The 24,161-nt window shown below is 41.7% G+C and overlaps 1 protein-coding gene across 1 annotated transcript; it reads left to right on the top strand.

Annotated features, from left to right (window-relative positions):
- Positions 1-482: 482 nt before the first annotated feature.
- LOC146615461 (cytosolic phospholipase A2-like) lies at positions 483-21,330 on the top strand. Its single transcript, XM_085375864.1, has 19 exons — positions 483-543; positions 2,649-2,762; positions 3,926-4,007; positions 4,182-4,330; positions 4,868-4,981; positions 5,841-5,878; positions 6,381-6,513; positions 9,519-9,655; positions 10,015-10,237; positions 10,508-10,622; positions 14,369-14,506; positions 14,738-14,827; positions 16,652-16,714; positions 17,859-17,989; positions 18,113-18,221; positions 18,621-18,805; positions 18,878-19,067; positions 19,610-19,767; positions 21,149-21,330. Exons 2-19 carry the CDS (start codon positions 2,739-2,741, stop codon positions 21,305-21,307), a joined length of 2,238 nt encoding a protein of 745 aa, XP_085231990.1. The 5' UTR covers positions 483-543; positions 2,649-2,738; the 3' UTR covers positions 21,308-21,330.
- Positions 21,331-24,161: the final 2,831 nt, after the last annotated feature.

The raw sequence follows: 24,161 nt of genomic DNA, 5'->3' as shown, positions 1-24,161 counted from the left end.
TTGTGAATCACCTCCAGAGAGATTCACAAACTTGTACTTTAAAAAAAAAAAAGTGAACATATAAAACTCTTTTTTTCCTTGAATTGAATTTCACTGGATTAAATGAATCACCACCTAAATCAGTAAATAGTCACATGGCTCAAAGCACATCTTCGGAAAAATGTAAAAGACAGAAAAAATGAAGTTGGTCTCTTTCACAAACTTTCTTGAGCTTCAGCCACAGATGCCACCTTGCGGTTGCTCATCGTGCACATTTGGAGAGCTCTAGCTCAAGTCTCAAAATCTGAGTCACAGACAGTCTGACTGCTACTCGGAAATTTCCTATTAAAAGAATCCTGACCATCACTCTTTAAATCCAGCGCTCATTTGAACCCCGCTGTATTTTTATTGTCTTCCGGTAGTTTTTTGTCTCTCTCGACGCGAACGTAACAAGCTACGACAGCGCTCACTGCCGGGTACGGTAGCACCTCCTCTCCACCTCCTGAGCTTTTGGCGTTACAGTATGAGACATTTACTGTGAGCTGATAGCATGCGCCTGCTGAGGTACGTGGATATTTCCTTTCCTTTTTTAGACACATTGTTGTGTTTTAACAAACGGGTGTGGGCGCAGTTTAAAGGAGGGGGTCTGAGCCTTTGCTCCGAATGGGTTAAACAGCAAAGGCTTACATTTTACGCAACGCCGTAAGACAAGGAAACTCACAGGCCAGTTTAAATAGGACCGATCACTGCAGGGATACACAAGTAAAACTGAATAAAACTGAACTTAATAATGATTATTATCATGTTTATTATGAACTACCTTCATAGATATTTTATATCATGTGTCATGTTTATATAAGTGCAAATTCATAGTATCCACCACATCTTTACTGCCTTAGTAGGACTAACATTACTCAGCATCGCATGTAGCGCACTCATAACATCATCGATCCTTGTTTGATCTGCCCTTAATCTGCCGGGCTAATAAGAATAATGTAAAGCCTCTTAGCAGTGCCTAATGATAAGTTTTGCGTGAAGCCTCTAAGCCGTATAAGAATTAAATTGCAGTGACTCCTCGACGTAATCTTTCTCTGGAGACACGCACAGTGATTCACTGAAGTGAGTCTTCGACCTGCTCCTTGTGTGGCTCAGGTGAGCACACTCCCTCAGGAGGATCCTGACTGTGCTCCGCTGAAAGCCACAGTTGCGGCAGCTGTTTTGCATTATAGTCCGTTGCTGCAAGTCTCTCTTACGTTCTGCATCCTCATATGAAAATGTGCTGCCACGCGGCGCTTTGCTGAAGCTGGCACACTTGCAGAGCTCTGCATGCGCCTATTGTATGCAGCAGCGGAACAAGGGCAGCGTGAACTGGCACCGTCAGAAGTTGGACCACTGATGCAAAGTACGTGACCGCTTCTGTGAACACACAGACGCTCTACGTGCTCTCAGTCCTCTCAGTAATTACACACTTTGGTGAGCAGCAGAGAAAAGGCTGGTGACCTTCATATGCTATCAGTTGTACACTCGCACACATAGACATGCACATATCTATGCAAATTTCATATCAAGATATGGTTTTCAGACATCACAGAGAAAGAGTTGGGGTTGCTAAAAATAGCCACCGTGCCACCTATTCTGCAAATGCGCACTAAGCTTTACATTTTGTCGTCCAGCATGTTGAACGAACCGCATTTATTCAGGGAAGACCCTCCTCCCTTTACCGTCATATTTTCTCGTTCTCTTAACATACGCTTGTGGTGAACACACACACACACACACACACACACACACACACACACACACACACACACACACACACACACACACACACACACACACACCATTTCTATTGGCCCGGTCCTCTTATCGGGATTTTGTGGCTCAGCACACTTCCCTTTACCCCTGCCAAGATGTAAAAGAAAAGACTTCACTGGTATTTGCGAAGCTACTTGTTTTTAAAAAATTCCAGTGCACTATAAAAAAAGCGTTTTGTTTAGGAAAGGCACCCTTTTAAGAGATACTGTCATATTATGGCGTTATTTTTGTGTCACTATTCTGAGCGCACGTAAAAAGAATTTGCAGGTGCAAGTGTTGCATTTTGAGGAGAAATTTATTTTGACCGAAGAAAAGCTGAATTTGAGTGAACAAAATTCATTACTGCGTGCAAAAAATGTATTTCAGTGCTTGCTATTATCCACACACACACACACACACACACACACACACACACACACACACACACACACACACACACACACACACACACACACACACACACAATAGCAGCCCCTCTCGCTCAGATTTTGCGCTCGCTGGCAATGTGTTGCTCGCGCTCTCAACATTTCTGCGCTCAGCTCTTTCTGTACACCGTTCTATTTGTGCCACAAAACCAGCCAATCACAGACTTGGATGCAAAAAAATCTGATTGGCTGTTTTGGTCTCCAATCAGCCCTGTTCTCCTCAAAATGCAACACTTGCACCTGCAAACTTTTTACGTGGCACAAAAATAACGCCATATAATATGTCCATTTGTTGCATCTCTGGCTAAAAGTAAAGCTGTAATTATGCCAGTATTTTGTTGTCGTTTGCATCACAGTTTAAATATGATGTTTTTTTCCGCCTGTTCAAACTCTAACCCTTTGTTTGCACTTCTTTGTTTCATATTTCAGGCTGTCTGTGCTGCAGTTTGTGACAGATATGTTCCCTTGACCTAAAGTTCACATCTTGACGAAGGCTTTCCTGCGAGTTGCTCACCTCACATGACAATGGCTTCCAATATAATTGTGAGTGTCGACACAGTGCGTGTTTACATAACTGTAAATAAGAGTGAGGCCAAAACAAAAGTGGACAGATTCCTTTGGCATCAACTGTGACACAAATAATTCTGTGGAAGTTCTTAGTTCACTGGTATTAAAAAATTTCCCTCTTATCGCAAGCCACAGCCTTGGGTCTAAGTATAACAATGAGCGTGTCAACGTCAAGGCCATTTTCATTTCTATTTTGGTGGAAGACAAGTTTGAAAGGGTTGGTCTAAAGGAAAAATATGCATAATATTTGATCAGTGTGACGTCTGAGTTTTTATCACGTAATTCCAGGTAAATTTCATTTATTTAGCACCATAATCATAAAATAATTAAGCTCACAGTGTTGTAGAGGAAAAACTGAACAAGCAGCCCTTTCAACAAGAAGGGGTGAGAGGGGAGCTATTTTAAAGCCGCAAAAAAGTCTCACAGCACTTCCTGTTTTAGAGATTTGCAAATGTCGTTGAAAACTATTTGTCTTTTTGGGTTTTTAAAAATAATTTTAAAGTGTGTAAAAGGCTGCCAGAAACAGGAAATCTTAAATAGTCACAATATCAAACTGCACTGCAACACACAGAAATTCAAAACAAAATCTATTCTGTGAGATTGGAGATATCTGATATCTAGAAATGACAAAGAACACTGTTGGGACCTTCAAGTAGTCGTATTGAACAGAATCCAATACTTTAACTTTCATTTCAGTGTGCGACCAAACTTTCAGGGATACGACAATGTAGCAAAAGGGAAGCTGAGGTGAAAGGGTTGCTGTAAAATATATAAATGGTTTACAGTACGGGCCCATTAAATGCTCATCAGTATGTATTAGAGTCACAGTATTTGGGAAAGGGCTACAAATTTAGCAGTACTGTCAAAATATAAGGAGAAAGCTGTCGTAGCACAGTGTGAACACAGCTGGGAAGTGCATCCTTAACTGGAGAGTTCTAAAAAATCCAGATGTTCTCAATGATGCTCTCACTTGGGGCACGCCAGACTTCACTGAACCAGTGTACGTCATGCTGCAGTGCAGCCAACTGCTTGGCTGTGTCATCTGGATGTGTTCATTTTTCATTCTCAGCATGGCTGATGTGATTTTTTTTCTCATGAAGCAATGAAGTGAGACTGAACTCTGAATGTCCAAATTGCAGGTGGAGCAGCAGTTTTCTCACAAATTCACAGTGACTGTAGTTCGAGCTCAGAACGTCACCAAGGGAGCGCTGGGCGACCTGCGTAAGTGCTCATATCATTTTTGCCTTACAGTCACATATTACCATGCTTTCCTTCATATCGTTGGAATCTAATCCATGTACATTTACAGCAAAAGAAATACAAAAGCACTTGATGATGGTTATTTTGAGGTTGGTTTTCGGCTGTGTAGTAACCCTGTGGAACTTGTGCGCCCAGTGGACACTCCAGACCCGTATGTGGAGATTTTCATCCCGACGGCTCCTGAAAGCAGAAGGAGGACCAAGCACATAGACAACGACATCAATCCAAAATGGAACGAGACCTTTCATTTCATATTAGACCCCAACCAGCACAACGTTCTGGAGGTTAGACCTGCATTTACTGTAACAGAGCGCAGCACAGGATGACAAGAAGTGATGTCATGGAGCGCAATCCCACATAAACACAGCCTAACACTTGTAGCTCGCCATGAGGTGATATGTTAATGTTATCCTAACATCTAGCCTTTGACTGACTCAAGTGTTAGTTTGGGGTAAGCTACTCAAGCTGCCTACATATTTACATCCATGACTAATGGAAAATCATGTCATGAGGTGACTTTTAAAGTCGACTGCTAAGGTCGGTGACTTTATGCGGTCTGCCACATCAAGGCTGAGTTTCCATAGTTTCTAAATGTTTCTACTTTCTAATAACACCGTTTACAGTTGGCACAATTTGGTCCGACGCTGTTACAGCACTACGCTCAAAGTCGGTGAGGTCCTTCCATGTTTGTGAAGGCAATCGGCATATAACGTCTAAGTCATAATCAGTTTAACTAATCGACAAAACTAGCCAGTTGGAAGACGTGAACACCGGCCACAATTTCTATTTGAGTATAAACTGCTGTTGTTTATGCCCAACAGTTAACATTAATGGATGCCAACTACGTGATGGATGAGACGCTTGGGACAGCATCCTTTGAAATCTCCAAACTCAATGTGGGCCAGACAAAGACGGAGGTGTTCCTCATTGGCAAAGTAAGAAAGTTAATTTGTCCGACTTTCATTATTTATCGTCATTATGTTATAAGCAATCATGTAAGAGGTTCGTCTAAAAACATAAAAAACCCAATCTGAATTAGGGTCATCTTCTTGTGCGCCTCTAGATCTTTTTCAGCACGGCTGCTATGTCTACATTACTTTATAGAAGTCTTGTTCTGACCACATGGAAGTGGATGAAGTGGCAAGTAGAGCAAAAAACATAGTCTGGCTCAATTTTCTGCTCCTCATGCCTCAGAAGTTTGCACTAAAAGCTTTCATTGTTACACTAATCTAATTTAATTGTGCGCACAGCTAAAGACAAGTGTCTTCTGTGCACCTCGAAAAAGTTGGATTCTTTGAGCTTAAACTGCTTGAAAACAAAAAGTTTGATGCAGGACTTCACGTTCGCTTACGGGTCAACTGTGAACTCTATGTTCTTCACATGAATATAGACATAGCTAAATTTCCATAGAGTAATTTACAAGCAGCGTGAGTGTTGGAAGTGGTCCAGAGATCCACAGAAAGACTGCCTTGAAGAGCATATCAGCCCTTTAACTGAAAAAAAGCTGCTGGAAGAAGATAAGGACCTAATATTTTAATTTGATATTTTGTTAATGTCCTAAAAGACGTGTCAGTGTATGGCCACAGAGGCAGATTTCGCATTAAACGAGTATGGAGGCTACAAAGTATCAGCAAAGTAACCTTGTAAGGTTTTTTTGTTACAAATCACAATAGAAAAGTACAATATGTATTTCCAAGAGACTTTAAAGGGATCAGTTGTGTTTCTGTGTTTATTTCTTGCCCTCAACCACAATTAAATAATGTATAATAACCACATATTTAATTATTTTGACAGGCAACCAAAGTGCACTTAGAGATGTCACTGGAGATCTGGTATGTAATACCTTCAAAATCAAATAGTTTTATTTTGTTTCACAGCAACATTTACTGTTTAACCTAAAATCAAACTAAGCTCTTCAGAATTATTGCAGGTTTGAAACTGCAGAAACTCCCCTGAAGCATACCATAGGTTAAAACTAGAAAGTAGGTGCAGCACGATTCAGCAAATGTGAGCTGAATCATTCTAACAATAAGATTAATGAGAATTTTGATCGCACAATTGTGGGAGGATTTCAAAGAAAAAATTGAATGTTTGAGAGGAAATTCAGTGAAAAAAGAGTGTGTAATGAATTCCTTGAGGCCATGACTATTTGTGGTTGTGTTCTCCATCAGATATCCCCCAAATCACATCACCATCAGTTTCAGCATTATCAGTAGTGTTATTAAGAGATCACAGCCTATCTCGGCCTCTAAATACAAACTGAAACACGTGTTTCCGGTGCTGCTTCCCTGGGACTGCTTTGGTGATCTTCCCTCTTGTTGCTTTTATCTGCAGTACAAACCTGGACCTGCGGTTCAGCCACACCCTTTGTGACAAGGAGAAGCAATTTAGAGAAGCCCGTCGAGAAAAGGTGATGCTCGGCATCAAGAAGCTGCTACGCACTGAGGATCCTTGTCACCCAGAAGAGGTGTGGATCAAAGTCCTTTTAACACACATTTTACATGCAAACTTTGCTAAAAGTAAAACAGTGTCGGTGCTGAACTGTGGAATAACCTGATGTTTAGTCTTGATCATTTGTGTGCAAAAAAACCTTTTGGAATGAAGTGAAGCTGTTATATAGTTACTTTGATCATATTTTTCATTATGGCAGCGAATTGTTTGGAGCTTAATGATGCTTCAAAATCTGCACCCACCACAGTCTCAGTGTCAGTCTGAATGCTCTGGTTTACTTTCAGCACTGTGTACACGCTATACTGAGTCCCAAAAGGTGATCCTGTTCATCTGGACGTTTTCAGTGGGAGAAATGTTTGGTTACTCATCCAGGTGACTTCTTCAGTCTCAGCTGACTGCAGGTTTCCTCAACCTTATAAACAGTACATTTGCATAATGACTGAAACCACCCACTGAAGGAACAATGGGCTGGGAGGTCAATTTCTTGATCATTAATATGCAAATTGTCATCACCATTGATCAACAACCACCGATCAATGGCCTTGAGTACCATTCACAGAGAGTTGAGAAATGGCTGCAATCACAGCACTGTACAATGGTGAAATGTAACCTTAGGCCCCCCTCCTCGATTCAGAGATGGTCTTTCCCTTTTCACCTAAATGGCCTCCTTGGTTTCCTCGATGTATAAATCATGCCTGGTACTTAACAGCGTACACTGCATTACTCTGTTTGTGTCAGGGGAACCAATCCTTGGGGTGGACCAATTTTTGGTGCAGTGTGTTTTGCGGTTTAAAAGCCACAGAGACACAGTGTTTAGAAATGTGTCTCAAATGTTTCGATACTCCTGTCACATACAGGATCACAAGCGTTTTCGCTTCTGAGACACTCGGATGACAAAACGTTTCTCCCACTGAAAACGCTACGTCCAGATGAACAGAATCAACCTTTTGGGATTTACTTACCTGGATGATCGAGCTGCATAAAGACATTGCTATACTGAGTGTCTTATGGGGAGGGGCAAGCTCAAAACATAAATGGAAATTATTAACATTATAATGCCTCTAAGTCCGTTTTACTCTCATTGAAACTCAAAAAGTTCAGAGCCATCCAAGCTTTGACATCTTCGAGGCAGTTCAAAAGGATTTGGATGGAGCCTGGGCCATTTGGTGCTAAAGACAAATCAATTTGGCAGTCGTCTGCGTAGCAGTGAAAGGATATTTCGTGTTTTCTAAAAAGTTAAAGTTCTCTCTTTCTCTTATATTTAATATAACCACACTACAGACGAACAAGCGACTGTTTTTATGCGTTGTCGTTAGCAACAACGACGGTAAAACCATCGCGTGTCCGCTTGTGTATGTTCCACATAAACCTTTCACAATAAAGCTCAAGATCCTGTTGAGACTTTTCAAAATAAATGGAATCACGTGAAAGAGTATGCAGATTATTTACGGATGAGAAGTAAAAAAGAGCCGCCAGGTGCTAAAAAATAGACCTTAGACGTTAGAACCGGCTTTTCCCTGCAGCACGCCGTGTAATAAACACTCACAAAGAAAACGGCGGCTGTTACAACTTATGTCTAAAAATGTATAGTTTCATGCATCGGTTAAAACACTCGACTCCAGCTACATGACGCGCAGCTGGAAACACTTCATGCAAGTCGAGCTGCCCGAGATTCACAGAACTTACAGAAAATGTTACATTTTTGTGATTTATATCGTTACCGGGACGATAGAATTCTTATATCGGGATATGAGATTTTGGTCATATCGCACAGCCCTACTCTACAGTGTTCTGCTGTAAGATGACATTTTCTCCCTGCAGCCGTTAGACTGTACAATCAAAACTGCTCCCAACAAACATAGATGTTTACATCAGTGCTGTAACAAGTTCTACTGTCATAACTTGCACATTACTTTTCTCAGTTCATATATACACTAACTTATTGGAAGTTACATGTCTACTTTTTAATGCACAGGTACAACGCACAATCTGCACATTTCCAGTTATTCTAAATATTCTTAACTATTTAAACATCTTTCAGTATCCTGCTCTGTTTGCACACTACAACCTGGGTTTGCCACTTATCTGTACTCTAATTTTAATAACTGTACAGTACTCTGCTTTGGTAACTATTATCCATTATGTAAATATGTAAAAAATGTGTTTCTGTTCTGTGTCCTGTTCTGTTTATATGTGTGTGTTTTTTCTGCTGACACAACCAAATTTCCCCTTGTGGGACAGTTAAAGAATTATTCTATTCTATTCTATTCTATTCTATTTCCAATTATATATTTTTGGCTGATAGGAATGATGGATGTGAAATCTGGACTCATTGTGCAATTGTTACCTCCCTTGAGGTCGGTTTCATTAGTACCAAATAGCACAAAGCGTGGTGAGTGTGCTGACTTTAGGGAGGGTATTCGTGCTTGGTGCTGACTTTCAGATCTGCTGGCTTTCTAAATTCATGACCGTGGTGCAGCTTTTGACACGCTGCATTCTCAAATTTAAAATAACACCTCAACAATTCTCACACCAGGAAGTAAAAGACAAGCCTCATACAGCTCCAATACTCTGAGCTGCACTAGCTTTCCCAGTGGTGTGGTTTTGGCTCGATGCCTTAGGGCCACGTCTGTTCATGTTTCTAACATGTGACGGAAGCTCCAGAGGAATGAGATATCCAGTTCCATGCCTTCCACCGTGCCACAACAATTCCTCCACAGTGACTTTGTAATTCAGAAATGACCATGCAGACTGGAAAAAGAAGCAATGTTGCACAATTGCAGTTTTGAAAAGCTGCAAATCTACCAGTCAGAAAATGCTGCAAAGCCATGATGCAATCAGCAAGCTGCTGCCCATAGAGACGGCAAAAGGAAATTACTCAAGATGAAAGAATGAAGTTGAGACTCATAGCTGCTGTCATTTATTCTGTAACAAAGGTGTGAGTAAGCATGGCCCTGTCTTCTTCCTTTTATGACTGTTACTGTGTGTGTGTGTGTGTGTGTGTGTGTGTGTATTTTACAGGTGCCAGTGATAGCCATAGCCGGGTCAGGAGGCGGTTTCCGCGCCATGGTGGGGTTTTCGGGCGTTATGAAGGCCCTGTTTGAGTCCGGGGTCCTCGACTGTACCACATATATTGCTGGCCTCTCTGGATCCACATGGTCTGTTTTTATTTCACCTCCTCTTTGTTTCCTTTGCACCCTGCCTCTGTCTGACCTATTTCTAAAGACACCTTTTCATTTTTACACATTTTTTGCCACTGCTACGTTTCTCTCTCGTTTTATTTCCTAATTCTTCCTCGGTGTTGCTCCTCCCTGCTCTGGCAAACTTTCCACCCTTCCCCTGCTGGTATGAAGTCTTCAAGCAGGCACCTCTGGCTTATTTCTGTCTCCACGACTTAGTGGATTTAACTTCCTTACAAGTAAAGTACCTGCATAAACCTCATAAAGAGGTATATTGTTAAAACATGTATTAACTGACATGGCATCTGTGTTAACTTCCTCCCTCTTTACTCCTGCAGGTACATGTCAACTCTCTACTCCAACCCTGACTTTCCAAATAAGGGCCCGAAGGACATCAACAGTGAGTTGATGAAGAGAGTTAGCAGTAACCCACTTAGGCTGTTGATGCCCCAGCACATCACCCACTATATCCAGGCCCTGTGGACCAAAAAGGCTTCAGGACAGCCGGTTACTTTTGCAGATATCTTTGGTATGCTCATAGGAGAGACACTTATACCCTCGGTAAGAACCTCGTATGTGCTCTTTGTTTTAATGCTGACAACACTCCATATTCCCATGTCTGATTTTTTTTTACCAGTAAGTTAGTCAGTTCCTTCCCTTTAAATCCATCTGCCACTTCTTCTCTTTTCTTCGAGCTGCCATCCGAGTTTATCGTTCTTCTTTTAGTGTCACATAACTGTGCAGTCATATTGAGATAGAAATCTGAATCTTATGACTGACGTGTAAAACTTGGTGTTCAGATGATTAACACTGAGTGTTCTCTCCTACAAGAGAATGGGCATCAAGCTAAGCGACATCCAGGAGAAAATAAACCAAGCCCAGTGTCCGCTTCCTCTTTTCACATGTCTGCATGTCAAACCGGATGTTTCTGAGCTCATGTTTGCAGGTAAATATGTCTCTTCTGTTTGACACCTGCAGGTGTCATACGTTACATTATGTATCCTAAATCCTTCAAAACAATATTTTGCATATCCATATATCATGAGTACATGATACGATGACTGAAGCCACATGCAAAATAAGTGAGCGGTACATTTCCATATAATCCCTGTCTGCTACCATAAAGAACATGTGGCAAGATGTGGTTGGCTGTCATCTAATGAAAGCCCTGTGGTCAGTGACGTGGGAGTTTGTACAGTACAAAATGTTGTACAGTACTTCCTAAATTCTAATATAGCTCCCACGCAATCTTGGACTCATCTCTGAATATACACTCTCTACTAGTATTACAGAAAACTTCCTGAAACACTGAAATTCTTCTAAATAAAACTGTGAAAATAAATATTCTGATCATGTTTCGCTTTCAAGTTTAGACTTTTCTGATGCTTAGCAAGAACAAACTCTTCCTATCCGCGTTCACCGAATTCCATCACGCCGTCAAACTGTTTATCGAGGAAATGTTTGTGCTTCTCTTCACAAATCTAAATTGTCGTGGGCGGCTGAGTTTTGGATTACAAACTGCCTTTCGGCTATTTTAACAATAAATACATTCAGCGGTCCACACAGGCAGGAAACAATGACATACACAGACAGCCTTCTTCACGGCATCTCAGTGTGTGAGTGTGTAGGAAACCGACTACATCCACGTCGTTTGTTACAGCAGGTTTATAAAAAATGAATATATTGTTCAGTGGCACTTTGATACGCATAAGGGCAAGGCCAAACCTGCTGCCAGTCTAGATTTACGTGTTTTCCATCATCAGTCGTTTATCAGATCTTTAAAAGTAAGATTGAAAGTAAGATAAAACTTGTTTTTCTCTTTTATCTGCTCATCTAAAATCTCCAATGACAATTTCAGTAGAAAATTCCTGGCTGCCAACTGAAGCGAGATGTGAAATAAGCTGCGATTGTTGAGGTTTCCGAGGTCTGAGTAGTGTCACCGTGAGAGTATGCGTCCATTTGTATGTCTGTGTTCCCTTCAGTGGCTATTTATGGGCGAATACGTGTCTGTAAAAGCAGTTACCAATATGTCATAACGACATGTTACATCAGGTTGGTGTATAAACACGCCATGAAGAGTCTCTCCTCTCCCGAGTCTGTTTCAAAGCGGGGTTTGTGGGCCCCGGGGCACAAAATTAGTTTTGGTTTTGGCTCCAAAAAGCAATAGGAAAACAACACCCATCCAGTAAATGCAGATAGAAGCATCCTGTTGATGAGCGAGTTCAGAGCAGAATGCCCAGACAGGTTCAAGCTCAGAGAAAGATTATTGTAATACCGAGAATCACTCCACAGACATTCTCCCGCTTTGAGACCAGGGTACCGGAGGTATTGGAGCCACAGCAGCAACACGCCACCCATAGCAGCACCACCCTCACCCTGGAAGAGCACGAGGTGAGGCGCATGCTGCAGGCTGTTAACCCGAGGAAGGCGGCGGGTCCTGATGGTGTGCCAGGTCGAATATTGAGGGATTGTGCAGGACAGCTGGCTGGGATCTTCACCAGGATTTTCAACAAATCCCTCGCACAGGCGACTGTCCCACTCTGCCTGAAGTCCTCCACCATAGTCCCCTTGCCTAAGAAGCCCCACATCACCGGCCTGAATGACTACAGACCGGTGGCACTCACCCCAGTGGTAATGAAATGCTTTGAGAAGCTGGTCCGCAGACACATCACAGCAGCCCTGCCCCGCAGCCTGGATCCACACCAGTTTGCCTACAGAGCAAACCGATCCACGGAAGACGCTGTAGCCACAGCACTCCATGCTGCATTAACTCACCTGGAAGAGCATGGTAGCTATGTGCGGATGCTCTTCGTGGATTACTGCTCAGCTTTTAACACCATCCTTCCACACAAACTGGTGGCCAAGCTACAAGACCTGGGGCTTCCATACAGCACCTGCATGTGGATCAATAGCTTCCTCTCGGGCCGTAGACAGAGAGTCAGAGTTGGCCATCACACATCCTCAGCCCTGAGTCTCAGCACTGGCTCACCCCAGGGCTGTGTGCTCAGTCCACTGCTCTACTCTCTCTACACACACGACTGCACTCCTCGCCACCACAGCAACATCTTTGTGAAATTTGCAGATGACACCACAGTGGTGGGGCTCATTTCCAAGGGAGACGAGTCTACGTACAGAGACGAGGTGGAGCAGCTGACGTCATGGTGTAAGGCCAATAACCTCCTCCTCAACACTTCAAAAACCAAAGAACTCATAATAGACTTCAGAAGGAAAAAGGCAGAGATCCAACCACTATTCATTAATGGGGACTGTGTAGAAAGGGTGGCAAGCTTCCGCTTCCTGGGAGTCAATATAGAGGAGAACCTTTCCTGGAGTGCGAACACCTCCGAGCTGCTGGAAAAGGCCCAACAGAGACTGTACTTCCTGAGAATTCTCAGGAGGAATAACATCACACAGAGACTGCTGGTGTCCTTCTACAGAGCCACCATTGAGAGTGTTCTAACTTACTGCATATGCATCTGGTACACTAGCTGCACAGGGGCTCAGAGGAAAGCACTCCAAGGGATCATTAACACCGCCCAAAAGATCACTGGCTGCCCTCTCCCCACACTGGAAGTTCTACACAATGCCCACTGTTTTAAAAAGGCCCAAAACATCATAAAAGACACCTCACATCCTGGCCACTCCCTGTTCGAACTGTTGCCCTCAGGCAGACGGTACAGGGCAATCAGAGCAAGGACTAATAGACTCAAACACAGCTGTTATCCAACTGCAATAACACATCTGAATACTACAAAAAAATGTCCATCACGCCACTCTTGTGTTAATCTATGCACGGTCTGAAGCATGTGTGTGGGAATGTATGTGAATGTTTTACTGTTATATCTTATTAGTATTTTAAGTATTCTATCTATTTTATTTATTGAATTTTATTGTTTTATTTATATTTTGATATTGCTAGGGATGATGCAATGATCGGGGACCATTCTTAATTTCGTTGTTCTCATGACAATGACAATAAAGTTTCTGATTCTGATTCTGATTCAAGAAACTCTTGGAGTATTCATCCATGCACATCCCTTTACGGCCAGAACGTACCCATGTTCAGGCATCTTTGAGTAGAAAAGGAGAACGGTGGCATCATTTCTGTAAAACCTTGGAAATCATCTCTTGCAGTCTCACCAACATGGACCAGATTCTGACAGGAATGTTCCAATATAATGTGAAGTCAGTGATATAATAAACTGAGAGTGTTTTGACAGGAAAGGGAAGTTGTGCCTACTGTTGATGACCAGTAGCTCAAAATGAGAACTGTGTGTTAATCTTTGACGACGTCTTTTTGTGAGAGAGATGGTGTGTGGGCGAGCGTGCGACTTTGACATGTGCAGACATGCAAAGCGAACATGTTTTTTTTCCTGTTGACGTTGGGAAGTGTTATCCCTGAGCGGTGACTTAAAGATGGCCATCTCTTAAAGGGCAGCAAACTGTGTAAACTGTGTCAAATTCCCATCGGATGTGTTGGCAGCGTGACGCAGGGACAGTATTAATTGTTTGGCAGCTGGTTCTGTTAATTGTAAGCAAGGCATTGTCAAGTATATGTAAGGTTTATTTCCATGCATGACATTTTTATCCAACAATGTAGCCTGTGTCAGAGTGCACAATGCAATTATGCAATGCAGTATTACTATTGTGTGTTCCTTATTGTGACCATAACACTGGGATTTCAACCTGCAGACTGGGTGGAGTTTAGCCCGTATGAAATTGGGATGGCAAAGTATGGCACCTTCATGACCCCTGACCTATTTGGAAGCAAGTTCTTCATGGGAACTGTTGTGAAGAAGTACGAGGAAAACCCTCTTCATTTTCTGATGGGTGAGAAACATGTTTTCATCTGCAGTCATACAAAAAAGAAAGGTTTTCCACAGGACTTACAAGCTTCCCTTATTGCTTCCCGAGGAAATAAAAGGGTCAACGAATGTGAGCACATCTATAAAAGCAGACATTTCAGAGGTTTTCTGATCTGAAGCGTTCAGGAGCAACAGGTACAAGTAGATACAATAGATACAAGATTCAAACCTGCCATGTTTTTTATGTTTTTTTTAGGTGTGTGGGGAAGTGCCTTCTCAATTCTGTTCAACAGAGTGCTAGGGGTCAAGGACAGAGCTGGTGGCAGCACCATGGAGGAGGAGTTAGGTAATATTTTTCATTCTGTTTGTTTAGACTGAACAATACAAGTGCTAAAAAACCCAGAAAGTGACCCGATAATTTTGCCGCAAGGCAGATTCATCTGCCGATCAGAGGGCGTCAAATAAATGGGTTTAGTCAGCAGACAAAATTTTAATTGTAGATGTGCACATTCCAAGCACTTATTTTAAATCAAGTATTATAAAAGAAGTAAAAATTGGAGTACTCGAGAAACGATAAGAATCGAAATGTTATTTCTTATTTTAAAAGCATAAGCTTCCATGTAGAAATGAAATACAAATCGTCCACACAGTATATGTGACGTATTTTTCGGACCAGAAGGCGCATTAATCAAAACAAAACAGTCAGATAAGTCAAACTTTACTCAGCTCATTCTTCTTGCTTCCTCCACTTCCGTACCTTTGATTCATTAATGTTGAATTCTCTGCAGCTGCTCTATTCCCATGTTGTTGCACTATATTAATGACTAACCTCGTATTGTGGATGGATTATCTCAGTTGTTCTCCTGACTGATGTTTGGTCCGTTTACAGCATCCTGCCATGCGATTGCATTTGTCTCTAACCATCAGGAACCCTCATGTTAACTTTAATCGAGTGGAAAAAAGTTAGCGTTCAACCTCCAGCTTCACTGTGTTTATGCTATGCTAACATAGCTGTGTCGCTAGCGATCACGTAGCACATCATTATATAGCAGCTAGCCAAACTTCAGTAACCCTACAAACGTCACTGCTGTTTAGTTTTCTGTCTTCATTTATGTTGGAAGTGATAACAGAGCTGTACGTTTGAATTTTTCAGAAATCTCTCAGTCAGAACATGCTATATCATGTTTAGGTGGAAGCTAGCGAGCTAACTTCCTGCTAACTTCTAACTCTGTTAAATGTAATAAATTCTGTTTTCATGGATGCCTGGATGTTAAACTTAATTATTACACCTGGTAAAGCAGCAACGCTGATCATTTTATTAAAGATGAAAGAATTTAGACAGTTTTTAACTCTCAGTGATGCTGCAGTGTTCGATTGACTTTGGGACCTGAAGCAGAGTTTAGGACCCAGATTCCTCCGCGAGGCTCCTGACTACGGCAGCCGTAATGCTCCGACAATCCGTCAAGTGGTGCAGCTTCGTAGCGGATTATAAGCACTGTCGATTTTTGAGAAAATTAAAGGATTTTAAGTGAGCCTAAAAGTGAGGAAAACACGCTACTTATTTTATACAGATTTACTGAACGTAATCTGAAATTGGTGCTTTTAGTCATGGTTAGCTGGCTACTTTGCATTAGTTTATGTTTTCATTTTTTAGATAATCTCTTTGTTTTGGTATGAGCATCTGCTGCTGAAATAACTTCCACAGCGCAGTCTCCCACTGACACAGGCATTCAGTCATGTCTGAGAGCCTATTGTCACAGTCATGTGTCACACTTGAATTTGTTTTGTTTAGAATTATTTTCTCACACCTAGCAGGTATTCCCAACCTCATTTTTTTCTCACTATTTATCATGGGATTCTTTGAGTGTTTATGTAATGTTAACGCAACAGCGGAAAGGCATCAGGTTCTTTTGCCTGGTGAGATGACTCGGTTTGCTTGAATGCACATGTTAGGGTGACCTTTTACATTGAGACGCACTCTCACAATGTGTTGGTTGTGCAAAAGCGTCTCCACCTTACTAAAGAATGCATTAGTAACAGGTGCTCGCTTGTGTCAGGTCTTTCTTTGTTTGACTTAAGTTCTGTAAAGTTGCATGATTAAACAAAAGTTTAGATGCAGTTTTGCCGTGTATATGAATCAAATTAACAAATGTTGCCTCGTGTCCTACAGAGCAGATCAAACCACAGCACATCGTTGGAGAAGACACCCTGGACGACGACGAGCCACGCAAAGGTGAACTCGGCGTTCCTTTTGATGGAGAAAAAATTAGGTTCAGCACACTGGTTGACACATTGAAATGTTTGAGCAAAAGTTGAACCCCTTGAGACGTTGTGAAAGTTTGTGGTAATGGTGCAAATTTTGTCGGTGTTTTGCAACTGCATGGGAGCAGCTGCCGAGGTCAGATCGCGATAAAGTGCTGATCGGCGTGCTTTTCTGCCGCTATCCAACAGCCAGAGTTTGCATTGTTTTTATTTATTTTGTTTTTATTCAGGGTCTGACTTTGATGATTGAAGCCAAACATTTATGTAAATATTCACGTAATTGTCTTTTCTTCCTTCTTGAAGAAGTGTTTGCACTACGCCCTGAGTGAATTTTTAGAAACAGCTATATATAGACAAAGAGGAAGAGGCGGAGAGAGAATGGGTGGGTGGATTATAAGGGTACAAACAAAACCAACAACAGTGTTTGTTTCAAGTGACACTGAAGATGAAATAAAACTAGATAAGAAAGATGTTGTGATAGTTTTTTTTAAATTGCCTACAAGCATCTTAAGTGTCCATATTCCTTTACATATTTCAGCTTATTGAATATTTGCTGCTCTGACACATTAATGACGTATTTTTCTACTGGGTTTCATTTTCTTTTGAATGGTGGAAAGAATGCTTGTCATGCTGTCAGTCTTGGGTTTAACAATACAAAAGTGCAAAACAAAAGAAAAACAGGTCTGAAATCTTTCCCGCTGCCCCTCTCTGAGCACGTCAGAACCAAGCTCAGGGAGCAGCTTCTGTAAAATGGAGTTCTTCCTTCCCACTGTCGCCAAGCGGACAGTGCTGATTGTTGGTGTTCTCTCTAAAATTGTAGGGTCTTTATGTTACAGTGAAAAGCACCTTGATTGGCACTGCATCAATAAATTTCAATTGATGTCGTGCGTACAAGAACATTTAAAACAATTCCAGATTTGGAATGAATCAATACCCATAAAAAAAATGTTTTTGTACTTTTCGTGCAACATGTTAACACAGTTTTAGCACATTTATGCAACAATGCAAAATCATGTATTTTGTTGAAATGTATCTGTTTTTAATTACTTTTGTGGACATTATGCATTAGATTAACCACCTTTGCATATTCCACCTGGGGTTACTTTGGTTTTTAGGTGGGACAGAAAACCAGGAGGCAGAGGAGGAGTTTCATCGCACCGCTCAGGCCAGCTGGGTTCAGCGTATGTTCACGTCAGTCTTGGGCGACTCTGCTTTGTTCAACACAAGGGAGGGTCGTGCTGGAAAGGTACACGAATATATTCAATACATTATGCATACAGGTATGCGTGAGTCGAGTCTTCCTGCGTTAGTAGTTACAACAGCCTTGCATCGCTCGCTGTCCTAATCCTTCCTTGTCATCATTTTCCAGGTGCATAACTTCATGTTGGGCCTGAACCTGAACACCAACATGCCATTCTCTCCATTACTTGAGATAACACACGCTATGACACCTGAAGAGGAGGTGGATGCTGTCACAGGCAAGAATAATACATTGATCACAGTTTAATAAATGTGTATGTTAATGCAGTGAGGGCTGTAATCAAACATAACCTTAGTATACTTTCTCTACTGACTCAACTTCACCCAATCTCCATCATAACTTTTGGAAAACTATTTTGGAAAACTGCACAAATATCTTTGGTTGCTGAAAATATCACACATCTCTGTCTATAGAAATAAATTTAATGAAAGCTTCACAGTTCACAGCTGAGGGAAGTCGTGGCTTAAACGGTCACTTTAAGTTGTTTAATTCAAATAATATTTGTATTTGTAAATGTATGAAAACAAATATGCGGTCCTACTTCCAGTAAAGGACAAGTACCAAACGAAACAATTTGCTCGGTGAGTCAGGAAGAATAAAATTTATCATTGCTCAGATCCCGATGAGTTCGATCGAATCTACGAGCCTCTGGATGTGAAGAGCAAGAAGATCCACGTAGTAGACAGCGGCCTGACCTACAACCTTCCCTACCCCCTTATCCTGCGCTCGCAGCGCGGCGTCGACCTCATCATCTCCTTTGACTTTTCAGCTCGACCAAGTGACTCAAGCCCTCCGTTCAAGGTAAAACGGGACTTTTTGTGGTCATAAATGATTCATGTAAACAGCAAGTCTAACAGGATTTGCATCTCACAGGAGCTTCTCCTCGCTGAGAAATGGGCTAGAATGAACAAGCTGCCATTCCCCAAGATCGACCCCAAAGTCTTTGACCGTGAAGGTCTGAAGGAATGCTACGTCTTCAAACCAAAGAGCGGTGAAAAGAACTGCCCGACGGTCATCCACTTTGTCCTCGTCAACATCAACTTCAGGAAATTCAAAGCGCCTGGTAAGTATGACTGTATGTGGAGGTTATGTGGGGGTAAAATTTCACTGTTGTGGCACATGAGGCATCTCTTCGTCAAAGCTGGACTGGGGGAAATTGACCATATTCAGTCAGCAGCCAGATGTTAGGCACCTCCTCTGAGTGACCCCAATAGAAACCATCTTCCCATCCTCCCTTTGAGTATGTGTGTGCTTACAGTAAACTACGAATTCCGTCTTTTTTATGACCCAAGTGAAATATGGTTCCTGGGGGAGTCAGGTGCTAGAAGGAAATCTCTCGCCTCAGTAGGCGGACCATATGTATAAACAGGTCATATATCAGAAGCCATGCAAACAAACACTATCACCTCATCTCCACTGCACGTCCTTTACATTAAATAGGTCATCCATTCAGATAAACAGAGTCTGTTTATGGTTTTGCACTCAAACGGAGAAGAATCGCAGTATACCATAACTATTACATCCGGTATCAGTTCAGCAATGAACAGTATTACATACATGGTTGAACTGAAAAGTGCCCCAACTCTTGTTGTTGTTAAATATCAGGCGTTGCCAGGGAGACTGAGAAGGAGAAGGAGCTGGCCGATTTTGACATTTTTGACGACACCGAGACACCATACTCCACCTTCAACTTCCAATACTCCAACGAAGCTTTCATCCAGCTTCATGACCTGATGGAGTTCAACACTCTCAACAACCTGGAGGTCAGTTTAGCGCTGCTGCAAAACTGGTGTAGCACAGTGTTACCTGTTGAGCCTATCACTGTGGATGTTTTCATAAGGCTTACAGGCATCGGTAGATTAAGTGATTCATGAACAGGTTTGTTATTGGCCAACTGCTGTTCCTTCATTTCCTCAGCTGTTCATTCTTAGTGTTGTCAGAGGGGAAATTTTGGATTGAGTCTACTCACATTTTGATTGTGCAACATTAGAAATTTCATCGCAGTCAAAACCGGATGGTACAGGCCTAAACTAATTCTCTAAAGGTGTGTCATTTATGTGACGTCAGGCTGACTTTCACTTGCTAACTTCTGAGTAACTATGTTGAGTAAGGGTTCAGCCTCTTTGATTTCACTGGGTGGTCAGGTGATGCAGACAGACTTATGCTGCCACTCAAGATATGTTCCGATGCTAGGCTCCAGCATTTTGAGCCCAGTTAGCCAGCAGCGCTAATATTTGGAAACGTACTGATAAAACCTCTGTCATTCATGGTTAATATAAAACAAATCTGCCCACCGACACTGATTCATATGAAAGTGCAAGACAGAAATTTCCTGGACTTACTCGTTTTTACATCGTTAAAGTGTCACCAGCTGAGCTCTGGGGATGTGTAGTGAGAACCTCATACAGGTTTACACAGTTGGGGGGATGAAATGATTAGTGAACATAAATCGGTAATAAACCTAAGCCTATGTAATCCACTAACTTTGGATCATTTATTAATTGACAAATATTAACTAATTACTAAATGATGATGTTTCCCAAATAATTGGGTTAAATACTAACTCTACACTTGTCAGGGGCGTATCCAGAAGGTGGGCATGGGGTGGCACCAGCCCCCCAAAATATGATTCCCCCACCGCTATAGAACTTTGCTGAATTTTAATGTACTTTTACATCTTTCAAGTATTTACGTGTCATGCTGCTTTTACTCTACTATATTTTGTACTCCTTACTGGCTCATCAGATATTACTCCCTCTGCTATTTGGGTTTTATTCTTTTTATGTGGCTCACATATCTTCATGTTGTACCTTCCATGTCACTTGGTTGCAGTGTGGCGCTGACGTTAAATGTTTTACGAGATCTTACTCGACCATTTAAATAATGACCCTTTAATTCAAAGTGCTGCTGTGTTGAAGAGCAGCTTTTTTTCTGAATGACTCAACGTGTATTAGATTTCAGGACAGTATGGTAGCCATACAAATATATGGAAATCTACCTTCCAGCATGATGTTATTCAAAATTCATCCAACATTATATTTATCTGAACTTTTTAACCTTTTTTAAATATCGCTCTTTGAATTTAATGTAGCAGCATTTGTTCCATATGAGATTACAATATGGACTTTGTCCCCCTCCCTGCAGGTTATTAAAGAAGCCATCAAGGACTGCATCGCGTCTCGTAAGGACAATCCCTCGAGCGTCTCTCGTCCTTTCAACCTCAGTGAGATCCCAAAAAAGAAGATTCTCAAACGAGATCATCAAGGAAAGCCTGTGAATCACCTTGGGAATAATAGCCAGTAGCTTCGGTCTAAGACTTCAGGGCTTTTGGGGGATTATGTTTTCACCTTAGAACGAAGCATTTTCTTTTTGGAAAATGCTCTCATGCTGATCTTTTCTTTGTGTAATAGAGATGCTTTTGATTTGCTCTGGGTTTGATATGATTTCTGATAAAGGGCTACTGCAAGGAAGCTGGATGTTACATGATATGATATTATTTCATTCATATACAGCTTTCACCTGGGCTTACGTGCACTATAGTGACTGCTGGCCACAAACAGCTGATAGGTGCTTTCCCTGCAGGCTGTGAGAGACAGACTAGAAAATGAACCAAACAGTGCAATGTGAGTGAATTGGTTCCATATCCACTGAGCAACCCAAACTACAATTTTGTTTATTGTGCCTGTTTTAAACTCACATGCTCATTCACTTCACTTCACTTACATTTTCTTGCAACATTCCCAAATGTCGGTGAGGAGACTGCATTTGGATCTCACAGCCGTGTGTGGACGTTTCTAAACACTGAGCTGTGTGAACGGACACATTGCAGGAAGCCGTTCCTGCACTGCGTCTTTTTGTGAGCTGAGCTCTTTCCACACTGAACGTGTGACAACAGAGCATGCAAATCACCTCTTTTTTTTTTTTTTTTTAATTACCGGATGGCTTGTCTAAACATGCAAGCTTGTTTGAAAACATGGATGGGGATATTATCGGTAACCATTGGTTTTGTTTGATGGCAACTTCTAAACACTCCAAGTGCACCCCCCTCTGGATACCTCAAACATCCCAGTGATGTTTACCCACCTACAGCGTAGGAGCACTCCCTGCTCCCCTCTAGGGAGTGCCTCATATTAAAGCCATTTTGGAAAAACAAAACTGGATGCCATGGAAACGGCCCTGCTCCTTCTCTCATCCGGTTCTGTGTCCTGACTCCATGGTTTCAGGGTGCTTTTTCTTTTTAAACACAGTGTTTGTCCCCCCGCCTCCCAACAAACCCAGCTTGCTGCCGGATCTTTTCAACAGTGAGGTGCAGCTTAGGTCAAAGTGAGGGCGCGATCACGAGACCTGCCCACAGCTGAAAGGTGTTCCCTAGTGGCAGCACCCAGTGGAATTTTACACACTACACCTTCACCTGCAGCAGTGGAGGCCTGAAATCAGACACACTACACCTACACCTGCAGGGGCCCAGAGGCTGCACGCGGAGCAGGGGAATTTTACACCGGACACTTCCGGCCCTCACGCTCTTACGTTTCAGCCGAGGTTGTTGGAAAGAAACCGAGAAAACAAAACAGTCGTTTGCAGTTTTGCTGCAAGATGAAACCACGAAACTTTTGCAACATGCTTTTTTTAAATTTTTAGCTGATTTCTATCAGGTGTTTTTTTCCTGTTTGTTTGTGTAGTTGCATTTTTTTAATAGCTGTAAGCATTTCCTCATTTCTGTTGTTCTTTTAGAAAAAATGGTTTTGGATAGCAGCAGTTTTTTACTTCCTCTTGTTGAATCAGATGAGAAGATTGACAGCGTTATATTTATGTACTGTAAAGGCTTATAAGTGAATAATTAGCAGTCAGGTACAACACAGCACAAAGACAGAAAATGGGCCTCAGCACAGAGTCCATTGACCTGGCAGTGCGTCACATCAAGGCTAAATCTGGTTCTGGTGATCCCTACTGTAGGAGAAACTATTGCAAAGTGTGTGTCTGTCTGTGGACACTTTGTCATTGTGTTACCTTCACAGCTATGATTTAGTCCCAACACTTGAATGAAAATGAAGGCCAACTTCTAAAAGTGGGTTTGGTCTAACTCATTTAAATCATTTCAGTTGTTCAGTAGTCCAGAAATAACTACTGAACTGCTGAGCCAGGGGACTGTGGATACTACCACCATCATTGTTGTGTCTCTACCAACTCCTGGGAGACATTTCTGGCTGCTAAATGTTCTCTGCGTGTGTTAAAAAGCCTGTTCCTCTTGGCGCTTATCACTCTGCTGTTCCTGTTTTTAATGGGTGCTTATCTCTTGTTGTTGTTGCTAAAAAAGAGCTACTTGGTAAGAGCAGAGATGATTGCAAAGTGAGCTGTGAGAGTGAGCCACAAGATAAGAGTTGTTTGTTCGAAAGCCTTACATAAAACTTGTTTAGAGGTTTGGGGTTTTTTTGCAGATTAATGTCAAATTAATTTAAGCGAAGCTAACCTGCTGCTGGCTATAACCATAGGGTGAATGCGGTGTCATTGTATCAGGGCTACTTAAGAAAGTGAGTGATTGTGTTTCCCCATAAATGTTAAAATAGCATCGACTATCTTATGAAGACATCCTGTCGAGTTCTGCCATTAACCTTTTCATATTTTACATATTGTTTTACTTTAACTTTGATTATTTCTACTATATATTCGGCCACCTATGACCATGTTTACATGTTACAAGATCCTAAATGGTCAGCTGTAGTGTATAAAACATTTCTGTGATTAATAACTGTATTATGACTGGCAAAACATAACATACATAATGTTTATGTGCATTGTTAAATGAGATTAATAAAAGAGAATTTATCTCATGTGTAATCTTTTCTGTTTAAATAGTTGAGACTCTTTCCTCATCCGTGAGCCCCCTCCTGAAAAAACACAGCAGCTGAGGTCAAAGTTCAAGGTTCGGGTTCAACCATGACCTGCTTTAGTTTGGCTTGTATTTAAAAAGAACTGCGTCAGAGTATTAATGTGTGTGGATGTCGGAGTGTGTAAAAGTCTTGAGTCACCTCTCATTTCTTTATTTGTTGTCAGGCAAATTGAAAGTGGGTTCAGCAGTTTATTAAATTGAAATACAGTATTTGATATGACCGCCTTATTCTTCAACACAGACGGAATTCTCTGAGGTAGATGACTTGTC

This window comes from Diplotaxodon limnothrissa, linkage group LG17 (genome assembly GCF_057381915.1).
Source record: "Diplotaxodon limnothrissa isolate DT_005_m linkage group LG17, D_limnothrissa_male_GT1.1, whole genome shotgun sequence".
In the NCBI taxonomy this organism is placed as follows: domain Eukaryota; kingdom Metazoa; phylum Chordata; class Actinopteri; order Cichliformes; family Cichlidae; genus Diplotaxodon; species Diplotaxodon limnothrissa.
The sequence above is the reverse complement of the archived record's forward strand: the minus strand, read 5'-3'. Positions and strand labels throughout refer to the sequence as shown.